The sequence below is a fragment of the Tenebrio molitor genome, chromosome 1 (assembly GCF_963966145.1).
Source record: "Tenebrio molitor chromosome 1, icTenMoli1.1, whole genome shotgun sequence".
NCBI classification, from domain to species: Eukaryota; Metazoa; Arthropoda; class Insecta; order Coleoptera; family Tenebrionidae; genus Tenebrio; species Tenebrio molitor.
This window is the reverse complement of record NC_091046.1, coordinates 14552375-14577634: the sequence shown is the minus strand read 5'-3', so window position 1 is coordinate 14577634 and position 25260 is coordinate 14552375. Positions and strand designations below refer to the sequence as shown.

The 25260-nt window shown below is 33.0% G+C and overlaps 1 protein-coding gene across 6 annotated transcripts in view; it reads left to right on the top strand.

Annotated features, from left to right (window-relative positions):
- Positions 1–25260, top strand: part of trio (trio Rho guanine nucleotide exchange factor) — a 167408-nt gene that overhangs the window by 119989 nt on the left and 22159 nt on the right. For all 6 annotated transcript variants that reach the window (XM_069039410.1, XM_069039408.1, XM_069039401.1 and 3 more), the window contains one exon: positions 4413–4674. In XM_069039410.1, the coding sequence (XP_068895511.1) occupies positions 4413–4674 (262 nt within the window). The remainder of the gene's footprint in view (positions 1–4412; positions 4675–25260) is intronic.

The following is a 25260-nucleotide window of genomic DNA, read 5'->3' as shown; positions in this document are numbered from 1 at the left end:
TCATCGTAATAATTTATCGGATCAATAAATTCCGTATCTACGTTTTGTTGTTTACCTCACGTGCCCATCTTTTGTAATATTGGAAAAACCTCACAAATAGTGTCATATCCTGCTACGTTTTTGATATCACAACCAAGTTCAAAACAAGCTGTACGTGCAAAATTGCAAGAATAATTATATGTTCGTGATTAGATCTTGCTTGCATAATAATACCTTTGAGTAAAAGTAGTCAAATTAGAATATGTATGTCCTTTGGCGTGACAAGCTACTCGACAAACAAAAAGTTTTAAATCGATTTGCTGATTTTTAACAATAAACTTTTTCTCTACAAGGGTGTATGAAGTTAAAATGCGTGCATGATATGAAGACTTGGGAGTAGATTCTTCGGTTTTTAGACTGAAAGCTGAATAGCAGTTGACACTAAAGAAGGTATTTAAATTTATTTTAATGATAATAATGGTGTGACGATGGTGATTCTAGGTATAATAAATTACAAGTTATCGTATCCCACCTCCACCCGGCGGCACGGCAATTTTGCCGGAGTACATACACTATTACGGATAATATTATCAAGTAATTGTGCAGTGCTTATCAACATAATTACCGGCGTCTCGCCTCCACATTTTGACTTTTTTGTGTTTTATTTATTATTTGTTATTAAGTTATATTATACAACGACAAATATTATTCGATGACTACATATAACGTAGTCATCGAATAATATTTGTCGGTGTAATTCATTCGTATTATTATATCTACATTCAGGTTGACGATTTTTCTAATGGTAGGTACCAGTGGTACACTTTTAATCATTAACGTAATTGTGCCGCGCTTTCGAAATGGCGTAATTGCAGTAGCAGTCTCACCATTTGACCATAACAGTAATTAGGATATCCAATCATACTCGTGAACAAGTTGTGTAAGGACTGAAGCCTCTCTACCCGTCAATATTGAGTGTGTCAACGGACGGTGCGATATTTATAGAGAATCGATGGCCTGTATCGCCCCTATAAGCGCCATCGACATAATTCGTCCCGAATTGACATCTCCGTATGACCACATTATTAATGGCGTAGTTATTTCAATGTTTATGTAAACTGCCCCCTGTCATAAAAGACTTAAGTCTTTATTGTGTGTTGTAGTTGGCGATAATTACCAATCAAAGAGAAGCCGACAATAGCCATTTATTTTCATATACCAATACAGTTGTTCAACGTTTATGTTCACCAATATAAATCGAAAACGGCTCAAATTTTAACATTTTGTTTTTACAACTAGCCAATCACTCGAAATTGTTTTATTCATTTTCCGCAAATGAACCCACACACACAAGACCTACCGTGTTGGCATCAAAATTCTTTTTTTTTTTAACGTAAGGAAGGATGAGTTTCAAGCTCACAAAATAAACATGAAAGATTATATATACATAGATCAGTTCATAATGTAACGAATGGTTAATTAACAGATATAATAAAGAATTGGATTTTTTTGAGAAGTGGTTGAACTAAGAAACATTGAATATTTAAAAAAATGTTGTTTGTATTAGCTTATTAATATTTAATAAACGTTTAAAAAATCAAAGTATGTACCAAATTATTTAAGTACGATGTTTGCCAGTATGTTTTAAACAATTAAGATAATAATAAAATAGAGCAGTTGGAGAAGATGTTTAGTTTGACAGGAATCTACTACTGCTGTAAAATTTTAGCTTTTTGATTTTTTTTCTGATCTTTTTTTTTTTAATTTGACAACTAAAGAAGTTTCACCTTCATCCACTTCTGAAACAATGTATAGCGGTACCGTAATTACAGGAAACCTTTCTTCTTTTGAACAGAGTAATATCTTCACAAGTGTATTTGACAGTTAGCATACCGACTTACATGAGTGTTTTAGTGTGACACAGCTTAAAGATTTTGATTACACTACACCCTTTATCATATCATGTCATAATTTCATTCAAAGCAAATATATTACTTATGACTAGGGCCCGGATTTTAGGCAAAATGGACTATTTTTATTTTTTAAGGCACATGTATGAAACTTGTCTATAAATGATTGCTGGCTTAATTAGAGTAATTAGAGCCATATTTGATTCTGCCTATTCGGCCTAAAATGCCCTTTAAATACCTATTTTACTTTTTAACTGCCTGAACATGCCTAAAATGACCAAAAATCAATTTCATTTTCGCGATTTTTTCCCAATATTCGAATTCTGGGAAGTTTACGGTATTAAAAATGTAAAAGTGGTACCTCAATAAAATTTACAATGCTTTATGATTTTGAAATTTAAGGAGATGTAACTATTGAAATGTACAAAGTGCAGTACAATAGAGGAATAACTTTTTCGCTTTTACGGTTGGGACCATGGTGCCAGCGGTAAATACTCCGACAATACCTAAGTACCACAAACCATTAGACTGGACTGGCATAAATTACAGTTTATCTGTTTGCCTCTGTTCGAAGGGGTGCAGGTATACACAGTCTAATGGTTTGTGATACTTAGGTATTGTTAGAAGCTTTAACGTTTATACAATGGTCCCTGCCATAAAAATGAAAATTAGAGATTTAGAGATGAAGATGTGTCGGAACATGAAACCAAAATGGAAGAAATTAATTACAAATTTGCGCCCATTACCTCTTGCGAGGTAGAAAGAAGTTTCTCAAAATATAAGTCCATTTCGGTGGATAACGGACAATGTTTTAAAATAGAAAATTTAGAACAATATATTGTATGCAATGTAAATACGAGTATATAACTAACAAACGTGTAGGTAGATATATTAATTAAATTAATAAGGAATAATTAGTAAATATCTTGTTGGGTGTACTTAAAACTTTAAAAACCCATTTTTTAATTTAATTAACCACAACTTTGAGGACCTAATGTGACTTATTTTCAGTTTTTAAGGAACTATTTGCAGTAGTTTAAGGGACTATTTTAGGCACCTATTTCCGACTTTTTAATTGCCTAAAATCCGGGCCCTACTTATGACATTTCCAATACGTACAGCATTGTATTTTTATACGGATTTTTTTTTTTCATATAGAATACGAGTATATCAATAAAATTATCAAAAAGTTTATCTTGTTTTAGTTATTATAAGCAACAGAGTGCCAGCACGTTCGTGCTTCGTGATGGTAAACACCGAAGCTTTGAAGGAAGCTTGAAATCATTGGGGATAAAATCTATATACCAATTAAAAAATCAACGTTATACTTTACACTGAAATATACTGTATAAAATTCAATATAACGATTTTTTTGTCATTGATAAACACATATCCATGTCCAAGAAATTTAAAGTTGTACTATCGGTCCAGTCGTTAAAATAAGGTTAAACAGCCCGGCAAGGAATTAGGTAATGAACGTGAAGAAACCCATACAGGGTATTTGACGAGTGATAATGGACCCGGCGCAATTGAAAATGCAACCCACAATACATTTCCAAAGTTAATGTGGCTATTTTAAATATCGTATTGTTTTAAACAGAAATTATGAATCCACGATGGCTTTGCTTCCAATAATTTTATTATTAGGGTCCTGATTTATGGCTAATGTAATAAAAATGCTTCTCCCGTTGCACGTTTATGCAGACAATAAACATTTTCCCAAAAAGTCTTCGTTTTTTCACAATTTCATTTAGCCAAGCGCATGACGTTTATGTCAAAATTTACGAAACTGCACAACTAACTATGTTTTATGTATAATACATTCATTTTTGTTTTAGACCAGAGTAGGCTATTTTAATTTTTTTAAATGTTGGTATCGGGGCTATGTCAAAATAACAAAATCAAAATTGTTCGAACTGCCAATGTCAAATTTGACATTGTATTAAGGTAAATTAGTTTTAAATTTGTGCAATATTTATATTTATCACTAAATACACACATTATTGAGTCCTCGAAACTATGTAGTTAATTGAAAAATGATAATGCTTAGCTACATGGTCATGAATTTTGACAAGAAAGTGTAACCTCAAATATTATACATGATGTATCCTATTGTGATTCAGCCTCAGTCTTACCATACAACTCACCAAATTTCCATAGCCTACTCTGGTCTAAAACAAAAGTGAATGCACTGTATCCACGTTAACTTTGGAAATTTATTGTGGGTTGCATTTTCAATTCCTCGGGCTCATTATCACTCGTGACGTACCCTGTATTAAATTATGTAAACAGGCTCTGCGTTTAAAAAGAAGGCAGAGGATATAGGGCAATCTTTGTTTGGGTAAGAGGTACTTTTCTCAGTAGGTGTCACATAATAATCCTCTCATTTCTGAAGTTGCAGAAGTTAACGTTAGAATTCTTGGACTACTAAATTTATGTTGCACTGTTTCATTATTCTTGCTTCTAAAAAGATATAAAAGAAATGAATGTGTAGATATAAAACTATGTATGTTTTCATTTCAGGCTGGAGTTCTAGAAATGACATGGGTGGTGAGCGATTTCACAGCTACTTGTGCTCAAGAATTGAGTGTGATGAAAGGCCAGCAAGTCGAAGTAGTAGAAGTATGTTCATCTAAGCCAGATTATTGTTTGGTCCGTATGCCCACTCGTGGAACAGATCACGATTCTTCAGTTCCCGAAGGACTTGTCCCACTGGCTGTTCTCAAACAACCTCCAGCTCCAAGAAGTTCACCCTCCAGACGCGCACCAGCAGATCACGAACTCGGTAAGTTGCATAAAAAGACGGTGCGGTTGCAATTAAACTTCATTTGTTGTGGGAAGCGCAATATCGGAGCAACATTGTCTTAACTGAACTTCCACAAAAGCCATCCATCCATAGTTCTCCTTAATTTGCGGGAAACGGTGGCAATTTCCGTTTCATTTTAGTGTTTGTTAATAAAATCTGATATAAATACAATGCGGTCTCTACCTCGACACTATAATTGAGGCTCTTTCATTAATGCTAGAGCATTAATGAATTAAATTAAACTGGATAGAAATTTTAGTAACCACTATTATTTATACCCGAAAGAATTTTTAACCATTTATTGTTACAAAGAAAAAAAAACATTTATTTTTGTTTTCATCTTTTTTTCGATTACTTTGATTTTTTTTCGCATGACTTTCTTCATCCTTTTATCTCACTTAATTGCTGCACCTCTTGGCTTAATCGCTACTACTAACCTAACGAATCCGAACCACGTGAGTACGCTATGTGCGGCGGTGGTGGCGTCGTCGCCAGGGATCAATAGATTGGCCGTTGTCGACCTTGACCCGACCTTCCGCAGCATCCGCTCCTTTCCCCCGAACTCTAAACCAACCCGGTCTTGCCAAAACTTTACTGCTGAAAGACGTACTCGATTTTTCTGAGTCTATCGGGAATTTTTAGGTATTAAAGTCACAGTTGACTATTTCAGATTTGCCGATGCAATTCATTTTAGAAAATATTTCTGTTACTATTAATTCTTCACTTATTAATTACGTCCAGTGTACCTAATAGTTTCCGTGTAAGAACACGTGCAAATGTCAAGCCAATGTATAAACTTCTTTGTAGTCTTTGTACATTTAAATAAAAATTGTCATAAAGACAGAACTTATCGCGTAGTCAGTAATATCAAGAACATGTTTTCTTTAAATATACGTATATTTTTCTTTAAGCTAAGATTTTACGTGCAAAGATTAATAACGCCAGGAATACGAATAATCGAATATGCCAGTTTAACAATACCAATAAGCGTACAATGTCTCCCACCACCTTATTTAATTTAAACGTCGAGTTCTGGAACACCTCTATGCCTCAACACCACCTCAACAACCATTTTAAGTAGTATCATGCAATGCATAATTCGTGTTGTAACAATTCAAAGTTTTTATTGATCGCTTGCAAATTTGATTAAAAATAAATACAGGTGTTCCTAAAAAATAAGACAAGTCCATAGCTCCCTTATTTATCCGACGATTTTAATTATCTATGCACCAAATTAAATGGTTGTGGATAGGCTACAAGATGGCGTACTAAATTCACGTATAGCCCTAAGGGCTTCAAGGTTAAAGTGTCAAAAAGAAAATTCAAATGAAAACAACAATGTATCGCAACTATAACCTCGCATAAAAAAAAATAACACTAACTTTTGAAACAAATGACGAGCAACACCAAGCGAAAAGCTATCAAAATGCATTGCGTTTCACTGTTTCAGTGTAATAACCAAATTAGGTTAGCTGGAAAAACAAATGACAAATAATAACATAGGGATTGCGCAAAGATGCCGCCAATGTTTAGCGCAAAATGGAGCGCAGAGACGATAGTAGCGTTTTTTTTATTTTTGTTATGTTATCTATCAGAATTACTTAAATAAAAGTATGTGTTCTCTTTTGAAAAAAAAAATTTTTTTGACAGTTTACCATTGAAGCCCTTGGGGCTATACATGAATTTATTAGGCCCTTTTGTAGCCTATTCACAACCATTGGTGTACAAATAGTTAAAATCCTCCCTTAAATAAGGGAGTTATGGACTCGTCTTCTTTTTTGGGGACACTGTATAATGCGTACATACATATACAGGTGCGTTCTAAAAAACGCCGCAAGCCATATCTCCGTTATTAATGGCTCGATTTAAATAAAACAAAAACTGGAATAAATCACTTAAAAACACTATAAGCACAACATAGGTTTTTTTTTCAAAAAGTCATTCAAGGTCAGATGATAGTCAACTTTATTTTTTCAAATAGCTTCGTGTATTTTTTATTCCGATGTTGAAAGAGATTATTTTTCTAAATCCAACGATATGCCACATATTAGAATGCATTTAACGGTACTTAACCGCGAAAATAAATAAATAAAATAGCATTATTGGAAATGTTTTCTTCGAAAAAAATTAGGTGTACTATGGAAAATAACAGTAACAATACTTTCTGAAGAATGTTTTTTCTATTTGTATTACATTGAAAGTAGACTTGTAACATGTCGGTTAACTGACTGTTCTTCATAGTTTTATTTTTCAAATAAAAAAACGAGCAGAAACAGAAAATAATATGACAGAATGTGTAATAAATATTGCGTTTAGGATTGTTTTCCATAGTATACCTGATTTTTGTCAACAATAATACAATAAGTGGTCTAATTTTTTCCGACAAAATTTGTCATTTAAGACATGAGTAGCTTTTGCAACGAAAATTATAATTTTCCAAAAGCAAAAGCTACGAATGTCTTAAATGACAAATTTTGCGAAAAAAATTAGACCACGAATTGTATTCGACTTGACAATCCACCGAGAAAATTATTATAGTAAAGAATAATGTTGAATGTAATACTAATCACATATTTAGGGCCTTGTTTGTTACACCTGTGTATCGATTTAATATTAATTTAATATAAATTTGACATTTTATTTTGACGTTCATTTTGACATAAATTTTGTCGCTGAATAACTCTCCTACTGCAGTAGGGTGCTTTTTCACTATAAAATCAATTTGATAGGTCCAAATTTGAAAAATACTGCAATTTAATTGGTTAAAAATTTTCGTCGAGGGCAATAATGTATACATATAACATACTAAGGTCACTGCGATGAAATTTTGCAACTGATTGTTTTATGCCCGAATGATGGAGAAAGACACATGCATATTAGAATTTTTACCAGAAAATTTTTGCTGACCAATATATGTAAATTCAATTCAATCAAAGCTATTTTTAAAATGATTAATTTCCACGTACTATCGGATAGCAAAAAAAACTGGTACAGTATGTTACTCTAGAGTCTAGACACTTCCAAAACTCATTCAGTTTGGAAGTGTCTACAGTAACATTCTGTACCAGTTTTTTTTTTGTCTATCCGATGGTACATCAAAACGTGCGTGTTCAGCCAATCAGAACACTTGCTTTCATCCAATCAAAAATGTTTATCGCGATAAAAACGTCCTACTACTCTGTCATCTGTCAAAAGTGATTAAAATTGCATGCTACTCCTGTCAGATTCTAAAATTATTTTTAATAATTGTATTTTTAATAACTGTAGGTATTATAAATAGATAACTAACGTTAAAGTTTGTATTCTGGAATTAATACATTTTGCCAAAAATAACACGACCTAATTTTTTATAGCTGATAAATTTCCCAATTTTCACTTATAATATCCTAAGTACATTGATTATTTCCGGAAATTTTTTCGAATGCATTTCCAAAACGTATTAATTAGTTCGAGTGGAACATGGGGGCTATTTACGTTTTAGAAATGCATGAGAATAAAATTTCTGGATATTAATCAATGCACGAGGGCATAATCGGTAAGAAAATCGCAACGACACGGACATTATGCTTCTTAAATTATAAATTTCTGACAAAAAAAATCAAGTTGTGTAACAGAATTATCCTTGACAACGGAAAAAAAAATTGAGATTTTTAATAAATAAATGATTTTGATTGGCTGAAAAAATTTCCACTTATTAATTTCATGTTGGGTTAGCTAGGTGCAAAAAATTTCCAGGAAATCTCTATATTGTTATAGAAATGACACCGAATTCTGTTTTTCTATTGGCTATTTTTAATTGTCGTGCGATTTTCACTTAAATATTTTTGCTTTAGACAATTTTACTCGTTGATATTTGGGCATTTATATTCAAAGGTTAAACCCTCGAGCTAAAGCTCTCGGAGCTAACCAGAATAAGAATGCCCAAATTCAACTCATAAAATTGTCAAAGCAAAATTGAAAAAAATATCCGATAAAAAAATTTGGTCTTGCTATTTTACCTGCGATTAAACCATGGAAAACAAACAGACATATCACTCTACTAAGTACTTAAATGCCAATTTCTAAATATTTTGACCAACTTTGTTAGCCTGCCATTTCTGTTACTAAAAAGCGATTGCAATTTAGCGCCATCTCGTCATTGCCGTTTTACACTTTATCAGAAAACCATCAGTGTGTAATTCAACTATGTAATAATTTTCGCTTTCTTAACGGATGTAATGTTATTGACGTATTGTGTTTTTACCGTCGTAACCTTGAAATAATAGGTTTTTTCAACTGATACAGAATTTCTCGTTATGTACTTCCAAGTGACAAAATATTATTTACTTTAAAATGATAACAAGTACACTTCTACAATGTATATCCCGCCGGTAGAAGTACGTATAACCTACCCAATCAATAGATACGTGTGATAGCATTTATAATCTAATCAGCGGTAATGATTAGTCTGGTTTAAGTTACACTCGGGTTGTTAATACATATATTAGTATTTAATATAATATTGTCGTCAATGGATTACAAGATGTTTAAATTGTTTAGAATAGGTGAGTCCTTATGCACTTCCTCCAATTAAATGTTTGTGTATGTAACTGCACGCTTTGCATCAAATTTTAAATCGATCCTGCAGCTAACTTGGAAAAAATGACGCCTCGTGTTTTTTTAGAAGATTCTTTGTTGTAATGTTTTATATGAAATATACAGGGTGTATTTAAAATGCCTGTGTTAATCTTAACAGGTAGTAGAACTTGTTAAATGAAACGTTTTTTCTATTTGAATTTTTTACGAAAAAGCGTACAAATTGATTTAAATTTAGAATAAATTAGTCATCATCATACCCGGCTATGAGCAAGGACGAAAATTACAATGTTGCCAGTAATTCGATTTCATTTTTTCTTGTAATTCCATGTTTTGGGCAAATGTAGAAAATTGAATCCAATTTTCGAAGCCACTGTGTATAAATAAAATTAAAATCTTGTTGATATTTGTCACATTTATACAAATAATTTTGTTTCCGCTACATTCGTAAGGTTAATTGCGGTAATAAACACCAACAAGGATTGGAACATTATTTTCATATAAGGAGACACTCTTGCGGTTAATTTTGCAATATTTTTTCTATTTTGCCCCTTAAATTTAAAAAAAGTCCAAAACATAATGCTAGGAAAATTATATTTGACAAATATAAGGGTTGGTAACGCTGGTAAATAGACGAACAATTGAGTTTTGAATTTAAAGTGTCGTGAAATGCAGTGATCACCTAGCAACAACTCATTATGAGTCACTGCCAACATTAAAAATTTAAGTAAAAGTTCCTGAAACCGCGTATCGAAAAGAGTTCCTTTTCGAAACACGTTTAAGTGTTATACTTACTGTGTTATAGGTGCAAAATAGGAAAAAAAACATTACTAGTGTAGTTTTTCGTGACATTGCTAATGATGAAGATATGTAATTTTGCTTTTATTAAATTCAAAATCTTTAGTGCGGCATCACATCCTTTATGTGATTAATCGCTGACAGGAAATTAAACAGTGTCATATTTTTTATAGCAAGAGATATTAATTTTATTGGTTTTAAACGATAGACAAAGCGATATCTTAAAAATCAGCTCATTTGTTTTTAATTAATTTATACTAACGAGAGAAAGTGAATATACGAGTATGCACTCAAATTATATCAGTGCATGACTGACTGCCAACATTCATATCGATGATTGTACAGTTAGGGACACGAAATTTCGGGCATCATTTTTCTGTCACTTCAAAAAATTGTGATGTAAATCACTCTTTATTGTCAACGTGACATTCAAACATCAAATTTTGAAATTTATTTTCTGTTCACATCAATGCATGTCAATCATTGAGGTTAATAATGTAAAGCCTATTTTACATTTTTTGACAGTATATTGACAGTGATGCCTGAATTTCCGTGTCTCTAACTGTACAATGGTGAACAAAAAATTTCGTCCACAACATGCTGTAAAGTAGCCTTTAGGAACGAATAACTTTACATGTTGACATGTGTCAATCAAATTGTGTCTAAATTCGTATGGGTGACAGTAATAAATTTCAAATTTTAATTTGCAAACGTCAATCATAATGACAATAAAGGTTAAACTACACCCAATTTTTGTGAAATGACAGGAAAAGGGTGGACGAAATTGTTTGGCCGGAATAGAACTACGGAAAACCGAACAAGAATTGTTACAGATTAACGTGAGTTTAATTAATTTAGTATATTTCATTCGCAAACAAGACATCGTAATTTATATTAAAATTCTATCACAAACTCATTCATCAAAATTGTATACAGGGCTTTACACAACTCGCGCCCCAGAGAACACTTACATGTGCCGACGACAATAGGTTGCCAAAAAATACAAGAAAATAAATTACTGCAGCTTGCATAACAGAATTAATAGGTTTTTAAATTCACCAATCCCGGAAGGTTCAGCACTAGGTATTACTTAAAAATAAAGCTGGTTGCTAGGTTTCAAAAATATTACCAGTCGAACTTGTCGGTCTGACAGGTTAGCAACAAAGTCTCCCGAGATATTACAGCGCAGCGGTCAACACAATTGCAAATCGTACTATGGCGGCCAAAAAATTTTAGCCATCACTATCATCGGGTCTAGGCCAACTCGACACCAAACCTTAGAAGCAATAAACATTGACCGGCCAACTCGACACCAAAAAAAGCAGGTAGTTTTCAAAGACACCCCAAGAAATAGGCCAACTCGACACTAAGCGCCCACTCACTACCTGTCTATATGATGCCCCCTAGTAGAGGGTATTTCCTGACACCACATACAGGCAATGCGATGATAAAGGCACATGGTTTCAACATCTTTTTGGATTACCATATCTTGCGCCTGAATCTGTGAGTGTTTTGTAAACAATTTTATGGCGGAACTTCCTAACTTAAATTCTTTTTCAAAAATGGCAGATTATCTTGTGGATAATTATATTGGGGAAGCTTCCACATTTCCCCCTTCTTTGTGGGCCTCTAAATCAAGTCATTTATACTTAACTACCAATCCATGTAAATCGTTTCATTCGCATTTTGCCAAATCCTTCTACCATACGCACCCAAAAATTAATATTTTTGTGAAAACTCTTATTGAGTATCAATGTTTTATATAGGTACATAAAAATTCAGAGTATTAGAACGCAAATAATTGTAAAAACCAAAAAAGTTTAAGAAGCGGAGAAATTTGTATCTCCGAAAATATTTGATTATGATAATTGTCAAATATCAGAATATGATTATGTAAAATCTATTTCATATAGATATAAGATTAATAATTAATTAGTAGTCTTGTAGTTAATATTTAATTGTAAATTTGTATATTATAAAAAAAAGTATTTCCTCATCTCATTTTATAATCCCTGATATATTCCCGCAAGAAGTCTAGTCACTGGCTGCGATATTAAAGAGGGACCGTCACAGGTAGACAGTGCCGAGTTGGCTTGACCGGGGTGCCGAGTTGGCCGGTTATCCATGGGCTACCGGTGCCGAGATGGCCTGTTGTACTTTATTGCAAATTTTACCTGGGTATAATAAAGTGCCGAGTTGGCGTCCGCCCCTATCATCTTGACATTCACTCATTCACATAAAATGTAAATAAATCTTTATGAACCGTAACCCCACTTTCAATTCTTGTCATTTTGACATGCATATTGTTATTCTGCCAATCAATTTAATAGTATATAACGGTATTAGGCCGATATGGGTTATATAACAGACATGGTTGAGGTATTGTAAAATCGAGGCGGAGCCGAGATTTTATAATCAACCGAGTCTGTTATATCCATATCGGCCGTATGTTGTTTTATAGTTTTCTTTATACCAATAATACTTAACATTTAACGATGATTTATTTGTAAGACTGACATTTCTCTTTACTTCAAAAATTAAATTTAGTTGTTATCTATGCCGTAACCGTAGCAACGGTAGCAAAAATAACGGCCTCGGTCTGATAATTTTGAATAACGGCCTAGTCTGTTATAGGTGTCATATCAATCAAGCATTGAGTACTGATAAATCCTAATAACAGTATGGTATAAAGAAAACTGTTTAAAGTTCAGATATTCCAAAAATCCGACATGAATGAACAAAATTAGAGCAGTCCTACATAGGTAACCTGAGGTAAACGTTCTGTGTGGTAGAAAATGACAAAATAATTTCGAGTTTTGAAATTTACCACCCAAAAAATCCAATCATAATCAAGACGGTAATCATAATGTTAATGACAATAAAGTATGAATTACAATTTATTACAATTTTTTTTTTTTTTGAAATGACAGAAAGTGACGGCTAAAATTTTTTGGCCGCCATAGTACAGATTAGAGTAGTATATAAGAGAAAGTAGGCTCGATCGTAGTTCCTAGGGGAGTGTTTGAGAGTTAGATTTGAGTTGGCAACCTGGTTTTTACAAAATTTGTGAAGGTAATTCAAGCAAATTTAAATAGTTAACATAATATTTATATTTTATTTTCACTCCAGAAACATTTTGTTAACTAGCAATTTTATTTAAACGGAGATTACGACAATTTTGACAATAAAAGTGCAGCCAATTATCTGAATTATCAATCGAAAAACTCCCCTAGGAACCAGGATGGAGCCAACTCTCTTTAATATACTAATTTTAGTACAGATCTATTTAAACAAAAAACAAAAAAATTGGTGACATTTGAATTCTTTAAAATTAAAACAACAATTGGCGGTTCTGAAAAGAACCAATTTTATTGCAATTCATAAAATTATATGTAACAGACAAACAACAAAACAAAGAAAAAACAAAAATTAGAGCAGATGCTCAAAAAGTTCACCATTCATTTGTAGCATAATCGCGGCCTTCTTAAAAGGTTCAATTTACAGTCCATAATAATTTATGGGGTAACTACAGTAAAGGCTTCTTCGATTCGAACTCGGAGGTCCACCTCTGTGTTAACAAGCTATCTTTAGACAAAATCTTTCACGTTCCCAAAGAAAGAAATCAAGATGACTTAAATCTGGATACCGCGGAGGGCAATGTAGCGAACCGCCTCGTCCTATCCAACGCTCAGGAAATTGTTGGTCCAAAATTTCGCGCGCTTGCCGACTGAAATGTGGTGGTGCCCCATCGTGGTGAAACCAATCGTTAACATGAAAAACGAGTGGTACGAGTATATCATCCAATAAATGTAGAAGTTCCATATTTAAAAATTCAGCGTAAATGTTCCAGTTAAGCGTGCAGGAAACTCAAAAAGTCCAACCTAAGGATTCTGTTGACATAGGTATCATGCGATCCAGCCCACAAATTGACTGAAAATCGCTCTTGAAAGGCCCCTTGGAAAAATAGCTCTTGCATTTTCCTCTGCCCAAATATGCCAATTATGAGCGTTGTAACACCCTTGCCTGCCAAAATTTGATTCATCCGAAAATAAAATCCTCGAAACAAAATTTGATTCCAACACCTCTTGGTTTATTAACCACGTGCAGAACTCCCTTCTAGCAGGGTAATCTTCTGGCTATAGATAGTGTACACGAATGTAATGGTGTCGACTTTTTTTTCAAAACTCTGTATACCGTACTACTAGAAATACCCAACAGCATTTAGAGTAGCTTTTTCATTCTCAACTGTTCCCGCGATCATCGGAGGACCACCACAATCCTTTCGATTTGGTAGAACTTGACCTGTCTCTCGAGTCCTTGCCATCGCTCTCGGAATTACCTTCTGATCAGGGTGATATCTGTTCGGAAAACGGTCGGAAAAGACCTTCGCTGCTTCCCTGGCCTTACGTCCACATTCCCCAAAAATTATAATCATTTCTAAATAATCAGTGCAAGTTACGCATTGACTTGTTAAATTTAATTTGACACTGACATTTTTCAAAAGCTCCGGCGGCCAACCTATTTTTTAAAAAGATTGGCCCTTTTATTACAACCTAGCAACGTATAAATATGGCACACACACCTGGAGAGCGCGGGCTTCTGATTGGTTAACTTTAAGTCTTTTCTCGAGTACCTTTCAAGCTAGATTTTATTTTCTTTAAAATTACGCATCCTAATGCTTTCTCGCGTTTCCTCATTTTCCCAGGGGCGGAAGTACATTCTCGACGAATGTGAGAATTCATGAACATATTGGGATACTGATCCGTATGATTTGTAATAAGAAACTTTTTTTAAGATATAAGAATATAAATTTGTTTTGGAGGATTATTTTTAGATACGAAATTCGCTCAATCATAAACACGAATATTTATACTCTGCTCAGGTGAAGATGAATCACAAATGTTTTCACCTGACAATATATGGAAGTCGCTACAGTCTGTTCGTCCACTAATATGCACACTACACAAATGTAATGACAAGCGACTCAAGCTCTTGAATCTCTTGTGATCACTCCTTACGTACAATTTTTCCTACTGCTACGACCAAACAGGACGTAAAATTGAAAGAACAGATACTTCTGATATATGTATTCGTATGAAGAAAAATACAATTAAAATTCGAAATTCACAAAATAATTATGGTAAATTATGTTTTTAATTTGTTGTAGCCAATTTAGGGCGTCTTCGGTAAGTAGATGTAGTTTGGAGAAACCTTGCTGGAATTTAGTAAGGGGACATTCTTCCCAATGCTTCTGTGTGTATGAAATACATATGTATATGGCTAGTAGACGTCAATTATTATTATTGGTGATATTTGTGATTTAACTTGTGTAGATCAATTTTTGAACCCAAATAGTCATTCCTTAGCTCCTTCGATGCTATTTACAGTGTGTCCTTGGCTTCATTAACGTTTTGATGAAAATATTTTTATATTTATACTAATACTACTAAAAGTGCTTGTTGCGTCGGAATTCATAATTCCAAACAAAAACAAAATGTACGTAATGTATAAGTTAAATATTCCAAAATTTACTGAAATCGAAAATGGGATCTGTGTTAATAATAATTTAAATTATGTGTACTATACAACATACGTTGGATGTTATCCAATAAGATAAAATAAACAAAACCCTAACGCTTCTCACGTTTAATTACGAACCTTTTTCAATGAAACCGAAACATCTCTTCTAAATTTAATCCTTTTATACGTACAGACTCTGCGTCAAATGTTGCAGACCTGACCGCATAGTAATCACACGTAAGTATTACGAGATATGTAGACAGATAACACCAAGAATCAATAATAGTCAAATATTCATTGCACCTGTGCATTTGTACTCATGAGTGTTTCTCTTAAAAAATTGTGTGTGTACTATTAGTAATTTTTTATTTATTTTATCAGATGATGTTCAAATATATCTCATCTAGATAATTAAAATATTATTAAATTAACCATACGTTCCTGTTTACGATAATTTAAATATAAAATAAATCCAGAGGTGCAAGAAATCTTGTAGTCGTCGTCGATAGTTTATTGACAATAGCTCTGATACAGTTAAGACAAAATACACAGATCTGGCACGCTGATTTGGCCGAGGCAGTTCCCCCCAGTTGTTCGCCAACTTTGATGCCACTTCTAGGACACACAAGTTAGTTACTGTTTGAATGTTACAAGTGCACTTGACTTAATTTCTGTGGCATCAAAACGGGATTAAAATTTCGCACAATGAAACGCATTGATTTCAGTATTTCATAATCTGTAAGTACCAACAATGTAACTGTTGGCTGCTCTCGAGTCTGTACTTTTCCTCTTGTACTTTCCTCGTTTGAATGTTTTCGTTTCGCACGCTGTAATACGTTAATGATAAACAAATAAACAAAAATAACCAGTGTTTAATAATTAACATTCTTCAAATGTTTTTTTTAACCATCGAATAAAATATAATCGGCATGGAATGCTTCGATGTTACATTTTTCATTCTCAAAAGACATATCAATTTGGCGGAATCTTCAGTTCCAAAGACGTTTTTTGAAAATATTAGTGTATTTGTTATTACTCACAATCAGTAGTAATTCAATGTGAAATCAATATTCCACTTAAGAATAACGCCACTTAAAATGTAGGTATCTTTGATCGAAAATCTTGACAAGACAATTGTATTAGCACGTTCTACGATCTATAAGTTAATTTCCACAAAACTTACCGATTTATTTTTGTTATTTAATTTTAGCTTAAGCTTGCTTCTAAATTTTCACAACAGTTGTAAATAAGGTGCTCTTATGACAGTACCCACATGGCGAGCATACATTAATTCCCGTCTACAAATTTATTTTTATGTTAACCAGATTTTATTTACCTCGTAGGCTTATAAATTAAAATCAAATTTTGTTTGGAAACGTAAACAATAATTTATCAAGTAATTAAACTCGATTTTTTACATCTTGCATTGTTAGCTCTAAATGTTCCGTAACGTTAATCGTAATAGTTAATTGAATTCTGTGATAACGCGCAATAAACATCTGCTAAATTGAATTGGTCGATGAAATTTTGTGAATGTAAGTCATATTGTTAGGTATGTAAATCATAACGTTAGGTAAATTCAGAGAGTCACTTGAATCTGGTTCCCCATAAAAGGAGTTGTTTTTATCGCTCCGGGAGATCATTTATAATATGCTCCCAACAACAGTCGTTCTATTATCATAAAGAAGGAAGTCACCATATTGTTTTAGATACATTACAAACAAGGTTGTTGGAAAATGTTCTTGTAATTTATTGTTTTTAAAGGTTGTTACAAATTATGATTCTCAGATTGCACATTTCCTCTAGCCTTACTAACAAGACGTCATGAATTTCATTACTGTTAACAGGATTTGATTACATTTCTGAAGCAACGGAATGCTTTTTCTCCCCGAATACGCAGTAGTTTTTTGAGCTGTTTACATTAATAATAATTACGTACATTTTGTAATATTTTCAGTTCCAAAAAAGATATAGCATCGTCTTGTACTTTTATAGTTAGATTTCTAGTGATCTAGAACTATTGATCCATTTTCTACATACAATTAAATGCAATTTAGATTTAGTTCGTCAGGTGCATCCCACTTTTCAATATTAAAGGAATAATTAATCTTAAGGCAAGTTTTCGTTGTTTCACTCAAGGAAAACTAACAAAAATAAACATGGCTCCGCAAAATTTGTAATATGTCGGCTTAAACAAACAATGAATAAAAAAGGATTTCCCTCCACGACTAAAATTTAGTTCTTAGGAAAAGTATGATTCATCATCATTCATTTCACAACGTGAGTGTAACTTTTATAGCTCACTTTTTTAGTGTGTAACTGAACTCAATGTGTTCGAATTCAAAGTGTAAAGTAAGTAGTGTTGAATAACTGAAATCTAATGTATGGATATGAAAATACATTGTTCTATGGAGTCTCCCTCTACTCCGAAAAGGAAGTCAAGTTTCAGGCGTGTTTTTGAAGTTTGTGACAGAATGGTACAGCTGTACTTTGCTGAAGGTATATTTTTATTTTCGAGTAGAGCAATTAAACTATAATAAATCACAAAATAATAATTGATACCAACACCTCCAAAGGCCCATATGTACATGAAAATATCACAAGATTATTCAGATTCTATCGTGGACTGTGTTTATTCATCTCGAAAGTATGTTAATGGGCTTCTTATTTATTTATCGGAACGGTCGTTTCGGATAACCCAATATAAATTGTTAATTACCCCTCGGGTATGTATTCTCTACAGCATATGGTTCACATTTTTCACGAAAACTAAAGCAAAGACTAATACTTTAATTCGAACATTTTACGAAACCATTTTGAGTTCATTCAAAAATACTTATACATAACTCGTACAGAGAACGGTCATAAAATATTCATAATGTAGGCTAATTCTTGACCTACGATATCTGAAGACCATATGGTGTTTTATGCGCCGCCTACGAATCACAAATACAACCTAAGGGCAAAATTTTATAAGCTGGTCCTTGATTAACATATGGTTAATGCAATTTATGTTATATTCTCATCTTAACAATAATTGCGAAAGTAGTGAAAGTCACTTTTGTGGTCGGTTGTACATTAATTAGAATTGTTGAGTCTGCTCTTGTTTCGCCAATTTAATTATAGTTTTTTTTTTCCATGAATCATATTTTTAATGTTAAGAAAAATTTGCAGATAAAATGATATATGTATATTATTTAAATTTCAACTGGTTCCCACTGTTCACAATTCACATCGTCTCTTATCCATGACATAAAAATAATATATCTTCAAATGACCTGCAAATTTAGCCAATTGCATGATTATAGGTTTTGCAAAATAAACGACAAAACTAATACTTGTCTGCTTGTTTTCAATACAAACGGCACTGAATTTAATGTCGATAAAAATTTAACACGTTCTGTTGCAGCTCAAAAGTTATGGACGCATGAATTGTATATTATTTATACAAACTTTTAAAAAAGCATCAAAATAATATATTATGATACAAGTTTATAAGGAAGCCTTTAAAAGGCACGCGCGACGAGTTTAAGAGCACGACGCGTAGCCTTTTATCATACGCTATTGTTTATTATACCTGCACTACAATCTGAAAATTATAACAAAAAAATTAAATGAAAATATAGGTGAATTTGTTGTTACCTAAGTAACCTTTAAAGCTTTACTGTTTTAAAGGCCCTCTTTCGCACGCATTTTAGTGTCAAACGCAGGGATTATGATTCAGGTACATATAATAAAAAAGTTATTACGCATTGTCAGACTTTACCAAAATAGTTATTCAAGCAATACTAAAACACGGAAGGTTTCAAAATATTTAATAACGGTAATTTTTATTTTTCCTTTCCTGGATGCCCCAAAATTCGCGGAACAACTTAGCAGTACGTTGTTAAATGGTCATTAAAATATCAGGTAGAAATGTTTTTAAAAAATCAATCTTCTTTTTTGTAGAAGATATGGACCTATTTGTTACACCGGTTGTATAAAGCGATGTCAAGTTCGTTCAAGCGATCTGATTGGGGGATATTTAACATGGGATTTGAATCGGCTAATCAAATAGGCGCATTTCCTACTTGACGCGTTGTAAGCGATATTAACTAAGCTTTATACAACCGGGCCTAAGTGTGGCAACATTTAAAAACATTCTGGCCCGGTTGTATAAAGCGATGTCAAGTTCGTTGTTAAAGTTAACATAATGTCAAGAGATCTGATTGGGGGATATTTAACATTGGATTTGAATCAGCTAATCAAATGGGCGGATTTTCGACTTGAAGCGTTGTTAGCTGCCACGATGTTAACTAATCTTTATACAACCGGTCCAATGTATTCTAATAGTCTGCAAATATTTCATTTTTGTTGTATCCATGGAAATAAGAAAGAAAAATCCATGTTGCCAAATGTTATTTCTGGTAAAACCATAAAATTCCAAACCTGATCACAATCATTCAGAATTGTTATACCATTGGCTATTTAAAAAAGAATAGTCAAAATCTTTTTTAGTATGTACTTAAAATAAACGAGATCATAATTGCACATTTTGAGCCCCCATATCTTCAAATCCAAAAGATATAGCATTTGAAAATTATTTTTCTCATTATTTTCTAGCATGAGTTGACTTTGCCCCACTGAGTTGTTCCGAGAATTTTGGGGCACCCATTATAAGACTAACACATGAAATAACGGAGCTGTACTTGCCTTAGTTTTTTACAAAATCATGCATTTTTATAGTAGCGGCAGGCCAAAATGTAACTTCTTGATTTAAATAACTTTAGGCTGTACTGTTTGTTTTCAACAGAAAAGTGCCTATGCACTGTTCGTAAGTCGTAAGTCTTAATAATGATAATTGATAACCCTTACAGGTTTATTTAATAATATAATCGTGTCCAATAGTTATTTACATAATTAGTGGGATAAAAGCAATATTATAGGACTCGAGTGTGAAGATTGCAGATGACGAGGGCGTTAGCCCGAGTTCAACTGTAACACACGAGTTTTCTGTAATATGCTTTAGCCCACGTATTATGTACAACATTTTATCTACGGCTGCGAATTATTAATTAAAAAAATCAATTTTTGGCAAAAACGTCAAATTTGACATTTACAAAAATATACATATTTTGATAATTGTTAAATGTCAGTTTCAATCGTTTTAATTCAAAATCAAAGCAACAAGATTGAAACAATTTGCTCAATACCAGGACAACCAGCTAATTCTGTTTGTAAACAACGCGTTGTTTTAAATTTTTCATAATTGAGAACCGGGTCTCGGAAATGAAGTGACTTCGAAAAATGTACATTGGGGTTACCCCGACGTCAAGTGAGAAAAGTACCAGAACCTGGAATCGAAACGTGTGTGATCCTGTTTCGAGGACGACCTGGAGTGCAAGAGACGAGCGTCTCTGGAGGTGTCACTGCAGTTTGCGTCGTTTTTCCAGTATGACGTGTATTACAAAGTGGTCTCTTGTGCGAGTAACCCAAAAGAGAGTAGTAGATGATATCATTAAAAGTGGAAGTGAGCCTTTTAGTAAGTACTATTACGATCATAAAATTTTGGACATCAAACTTCTGTCACGTTAAAAAAATTACTCTAAATCATGCTTTATTGAAACTGTCACATGAAAGATGAAATTGTTGTCAATTTGACACCGGTTTAAAATATAATTTTTTTAATATGCGAGTACATTTGGGTATTTATTTCATATTTTTTATTAATTAAAACCTCGTTCAATTCCATTTGTCTGATTTTTACAACTTTTTGAATAGTTTCTCGGTAAATCTGACATTCACATTTTCAAAATTGACACAATCAAAATTGAGGTTATTAATACATAAGGGTCGTTTTAGATTGTATGACAGCACGATGACATTAGTGTCCAAAATTTTTTGATCCCAATAGTACCTAGCTTTTCTTTTGTATTATTGTATTTCAATAAATTTTGTCTGTTTGCTTCTAAATAAAAATGCGTTACGTAATGAAACCAGTGCGGTAATGAACTACATTACGCAACTCAAATGACTGTAAATGAGTGTGGTAATAACGACTTATCCAAGCAGCCGTAGATAAAGTAAATTACTCCCTAGGATTTAGGGATATTCGTTACTAGGTTGCCATAAATTTTGTTAAACAAAAGATATCGTAACCATACCAAAAATGTAAAGCAGCGAATTTCTTGTAATAGTTGCAAATGGCTGATTTCTCGCTAAGTATAGATGTTTTATCGTTTCACAATCAATTTTGGTTTCTGGCGGCATATTTAATTGGTCTAATCTCTCAATTCATAGTAACCAACCTTAGGCATTCAAAATTACTTTTAAAATTTCTAGTTAAGCTAATGTGACACGGTACTAAATTTCACTGTGTCATATACAAAATAACGAAATTACCAAATAAATTTGCTACTAAATTTTTGCAAAAATTTACCAGTACGTGTTCTAAATCCAAATAAAAATGTGCGCAAATTTGCACAGAAGCCACGAATTGAAACAGTTGAGCCAGAACGCATGCGCTGCCTTTGAAACTTTGAATTCGTTCATTCTGATGCCTGATGCCTGTACCAATTTATGGCTTCTGCGCAGATTTTCTGATATTTTTACTAAACATTTTAGAACACGTTGCAAACAGACTACTTCCCAGTTTCTGATAAATTTACCAGTAAATTTTCTGGGAAATTTAGTACCGTGTCACACTAGCTTTACACACAACATGAAAAACGTTATTTCCCTAAAAGTTCGAATTCTAGGGAGTAATTTATTTTTGACACGATTATACAGCCCAAAGTTATTTCAATCAAGAAGTCACATTCCCATTTTGCCTGGCCGCTACTATATGATAATGTGCGCAAGAATGCATGAAGGTCAAATTTACTTACATTGTTAACAATCCAAATGAAAATGAAACGAGTAGATGTACTTTTATAAATAGAAACTCGCTAAAGACTACTTACGTACAGAGGTTTTGTTAAGATAATATGTATCTATTAAAAAAATATAAAATGCATTTAAAGAAAGAATTTATTGGTAGGTTGGCATTTATTAAGCTTGTAATGGACTAATTTAGAATACAAGACAAACCTATTCTGTTTGTACAGAATTTAGAATGTTTAGCATTTAACAGAACAATTAATTGTATACATATACCTATCTACTTTATGAATAATCTAAGTAAACAGTATGCTGAAGCTGACTCATATTCGCACGCAAGATTCGATTCCTAGATTTTCAGTTATTTTATCAGAAATTAGGGAAACTGGAATAAAAACACATTCTTGATGTTGTGAATAAATAATTTCACTTTGATGTGTCACGGAAAATAATAAATCATTGCAATGTGTTCTAATGTAATCCTAACAATTTATTTAAAAAAAATTAAAAAGATCATTAGCAAGGGGTGCAATAACTGCTAAAACTGGAAGAGATTTTAGTTTCGATTTATTGGGAAGACTTAACAGATTGAGATGCGTTTTATGATCATAGGGAAACTTTCAATACTTGGTAATAGTACCTCCGTGTTACCAACCCTATGAGAGCCAAAGAAACCTTAAAATGGACCGTATAATACAAGGTGAGTCAGGCCCCATCGAAAACACCCACTTCTCATCGATTTAAAATTCTCAAAAAATTCAGGAATGATTGTACATACATATATCGCTATAGACCATTCTGTAAGAAATTCAATTTTTTTAATGAAACAAGTAAATATCTTGTTTTAATTTAATAATTGCTACATTAATTTACATAATTTTTCACTGAGAGTCATTTCAAACTTTAAGGGAAAATGTGGTGCCATTGAAATCATGAAAACATCACCGGTTTTTGAAGTATGTAAATAGAATTTGATAGTAAAGTGCATGGTTTATTATTAAATTGGGCGGTCACTTCCACAAAAGAAGTTGACGTAGGTTGTTTATGGTACCCTTTAAGGACTTAGGAATTACTAGGAAAGTTCTCAACAGATGTTTGTTGGCTGATTACCAACAATGAGGTCATTTTTCGCTGTTAATGTTTAAATTGGAATATGTACACGGTGTACCAAAAATAGTTATTTATTATTTATTTAACGAGTTCGTGTGTAAATTGGGCCTTTCTTTGCACACGAACGAGTTGAATACAACGTTTTTTTTTGTTCGACGAGCCCCTTAAAGGCTTAAAATCTTTAAAATTAGCTTGACGTTTCGTTTTGACAAGTTGTGACATTTATCAAAAGCCGTTCACACAGGACAAAATTCTCAAATTCTGACAGTGTCGAACAAAATCGATTTTCTTAATTTTATGGCTCTGATTGAAGTGATACGAAAACCGTATATTAAGGGAATGAAATCCTAAAGTTTCGTGAGTTTTACTAATTTTTTAATAGAGTTAATCGTGCGGGCGGTAAAACTTGACTCACCCTGTACAGTACTTAACAGTACTTATAAAAGTTGGTAAGTGGTACAAGGTAACCTACACTAATTTAAGTGATATAGCGCTGATATAGAGAGTTTCTTTAATTTTAACCTGAGTCAACCACTAATACTATTTTTTATCAAAAATTTGCCCGGTTGAATTCCTCGTTTTTTTTTGATTTTTTTTTTATTGAGGTGTTTACTACTCTATACTTGCGAACGATGTTCACAACCTGTATGTCGAGAATGTAGTCTTTTTATATGTCTGTCAAGAAAATGTCTGCGAAAACTGATATGTTTCAAATTCATGGACAGTCTTCTATAAATAATAAACGCTTGAATTAACACTAAATGGTGTTAATATCGAACTTACCCAAAACCCGCAAATTACTTTTGTGTGCAACCGTACGCGAAATGAGCACTTCGCGTGCGTACAACAGGCCGCGAAATTGAATTTCGCAGCCGTTGCCTTCACGACGGCCGTAAAAGTAAAAGTCATTTTTATATTTATTTATTATTACAATTACAACATATCTATCTGCATATTTCCGGTGTAATCTTACAAAATCTGGATTGGTTACAGTTAAAGTTTGATTTTGTGTCAGGAACGGCCACTATTAGTACAGAATTTTCATCCGGTTTGAAATTTCCGCCAATTTCAAATGAGACAGCCGCATGAGGTTGAGGAGTCGACAAGAAAGATCCCCATTATCGATCATCTATATGAAACATACACATATGAATTAGGTTAATTTTGATTAATTTTTCACCGATTAAAAAGAGAAATATCTCGCAACATTTCCTGAATGTCATCAACAGACATTTTGGTTTATTTGTGTCTTTGCACGGCTCCTGATATTTCCACGATTAAAATAACCTAAAAAGGAGCAGATGATACAACCTAGCATAACAGAACTTAACATTTACCTTCCACAATGAATAAATTCCAATACATAGAAGCCAGTACAACATTAGCCGACACGGTTTTCACATTCTTCTTGTTACATCAGTCTCAAAGTCACTGTAACATTTTTCATATTGCCGTTTCGATTTTTCAGGTTTCAAATGCGACACTGCACAATTTTTAATATTTTTTTAACTCTGGATGAGTACACGGAACTGAAACATCGTAATTTTCTTCGGACATTTTTGCAATTTTTCTCAAAGTAAATCGTTTTATTTATGTCGTTTCCATAGCGACATGGCGACATGTAGGCCGACTTTATTTTTATTGACAGTGAAGGAAATTTTACTTGTTCATTTTATAATTACAAATTTTCGGGTTGCACACAAA